Source organism: Epargyreus clarus, unplaced genomic scaffold (assembly GCF_041222505.1).
Source record: "Epargyreus clarus isolate Ecla_fem2 unplaced genomic scaffold, WU_Ecla_fem_2.2 ptg000021l, whole genome shotgun sequence".
Classification (NCBI taxonomy): domain Eukaryota; kingdom Metazoa; phylum Arthropoda; class Insecta; order Lepidoptera; family Hesperiidae; genus Epargyreus; species Epargyreus clarus.
Genome location: NW_027332228.1, coordinates 11,559,761 through 11,561,803, shown reverse-complemented (window position 1 = coordinate 11,561,803; position 2,043 = coordinate 11,559,761). Strand labels below are relative to the sequence as shown.

Genomic DNA, 2,043 nt, shown 5'->3' with positions numbered 1-2,043 from the left:
AGACTGAAAGATATAATTTCGATATTTTATACAAAGTTGTATTTTTTCACTCAGATTTTTGAATGCGCCGAACAAGACCGTGGCAGACCAAATTTACATACTATAAAATATTATTTTGTCTGCTACGGCCCCTGTCTGACACGTTCTGTGTCTGTAAATTTAAATAGATCTGTAGAGTGTAACCTACATACCTCCTTATATCTCTGTATAGAAAACCTAATATTTTAGAGGAAAAATAAGAAAAGACAGTTAGGATGTCATGTCAATTGTGTTGATACGAAAATTAATATTTTATGTTTAAATCTTTCATTATTGTTCGCTTACTTTTGTTTGTTAATTGTATATATATAAATCTTTAATATAGTGAGTCGTGTAAATAGCTTCTGAGTATCATTTCCAACAACACCACTACACATCCTATATAGAAAATCTACTCCGATTATTGGTTTTGTAACATCGGCTATCGTAAATTTCCATTTGAAAGAACGCCTGAGTCCAAGGTTCAAATCCAGGTGGATGGGACCATATGTATGAATCACGGAACCATTGGCTGCTACAAGGTCAAAGCTAGATTTGGTACAGGGCACCTTGCAAGCTGAACGCGGGAAAACACACAGGTCTGAACCAGTATCCACTAAGAATAGCATTTTCGTGTAGCGATCAGTAATAAAAAGGCGGCCTGTAGATGAAGGGCAGTGGTTGGCCGCTAATTCCGGCTGCCCAGTGAGTTTTCCAAGTCAACGAAACTGCAAGGCTTGACGCATTTCTTCGCGCGTGACCCGTAAGTGAAGTGGTACCAGCAGTGCGGATGGTTAGATGGCGGTTGCGCTGATCGCGAGTGACTACGGGAGCGATGTCTGTATCTAGGACGTGAACGCGACCGATTCCGCGGCATCCGACTAGTCTTGAGTTCTGCCACTTCGCTAGTAAGTTCGCTTATTTGTTTTGCCATAAGGTTCAGAGTAGCTTCAATTGATTTGCAAGAGGATGTTGATGTCGTTGAAGAAGATGCTACTTGCAAATTAGGTGGTACAATTTCTAAAATTTGATCGGCGAGATCAGCAACTTTTGATAAAGGCATATCCGGATGCGAAGCTATCAGTGTTTGAATATAATGCGGCAGCCGACCAGACCATAGAGTTCTCATAAATTCGTCCGGCATAGACGAACCCGCGAGGCTTTGCAAGTGTCGCAAAAATTGTGACGGCTTACGATCGCCTATTTCTTCGTGCATAAGAAGTTGTTGCACTTTTTTATTCTTGGACATGGAAAGACGTCTAATTAGCTCACCTTTCAACTTTTCATACTTGCCCGAATCGGGGGGTCTGGAAATTATGTCCTTTACCTCTGCAGCATATTGATGTTCAAGCTGAGACGTCACATAATAGAACCTTGTGGAATCGCTGTTAATGTTGGCCAAAGCAAATTGTCCTTCAATTTGATCGAACCAAAGGCTGGGGTCGTTGGGCCAAAACGGCGGAATTCTCACGCCAACTCGATCAACAGCTCGCGTTTCCAAAGGTATCGCGTCTTCGTACTTCTCCATCTTCTTAAATGACGTGTTTTAGTCGGTGGTCACCAATATAGGATGTGTAGTGGTGTTGTTGGAAATGATACTCCGAAGCTATTTACACGACTCACTATATTATAGATTTATATATATACAATTAACAAACGAAAGTAAGCGAACAATAATGAAAGATTTAAACATAAAATATTAATTTTCGTATCAACACAATTGACATGACATCCTAACTGTCTTTTCTTATTTTTCCTCTAAAATATTAGGTTTTCTATACAGAGATATAAGGAGGTATGTAGGTTACACTCTACAGATCCTTTTACAGCCAAAAATGGTGCAACTTTAAAGGCTCAGCTGCATGCTGAGCATGAGACTCTTTCTGCAACTGAAAGAAGGCTGAAGCATACCACGTTGCTCCAACTAGGACTGGTGAAAGAAGGTATTTGTAAGTTATGGTAAGAAGGAAATTTCAATCCGCAAATAAAGTCTCTGGTGACATGTAACGACGGAAAACTACCGAC

General features: G+C 40.2%; 1 protein-coding gene across 1 annotated transcript; it reads right to left on the bottom strand.

Moving 5' to 3' along the window:
* Window positions 1-706: 706 nt before the first annotated feature.
* Window positions 707-1,546, bottom strand: LOC140750859 (uncharacterized). Its single transcript, XM_073084583.1, has one exon. The coding sequence runs from the start codon at window positions 1,544-1,546 to the stop codon at window positions 707-709; it is 840 nt and encodes a 279-aa protein (XP_072940684.1).
* Window positions 1,547-2,043: the final 497 nt, after the last annotated feature.

Bases quoted from the DNA above. Each gene is read 5' to 3' on its own strand.
- LOC140750859 (XM_073084583.1), bottom strand. From the start codon at position 1,546: ATGGAGAAGTACGAAGACGCGATACCTTTGGAAACGCGAGCTGTTGAT.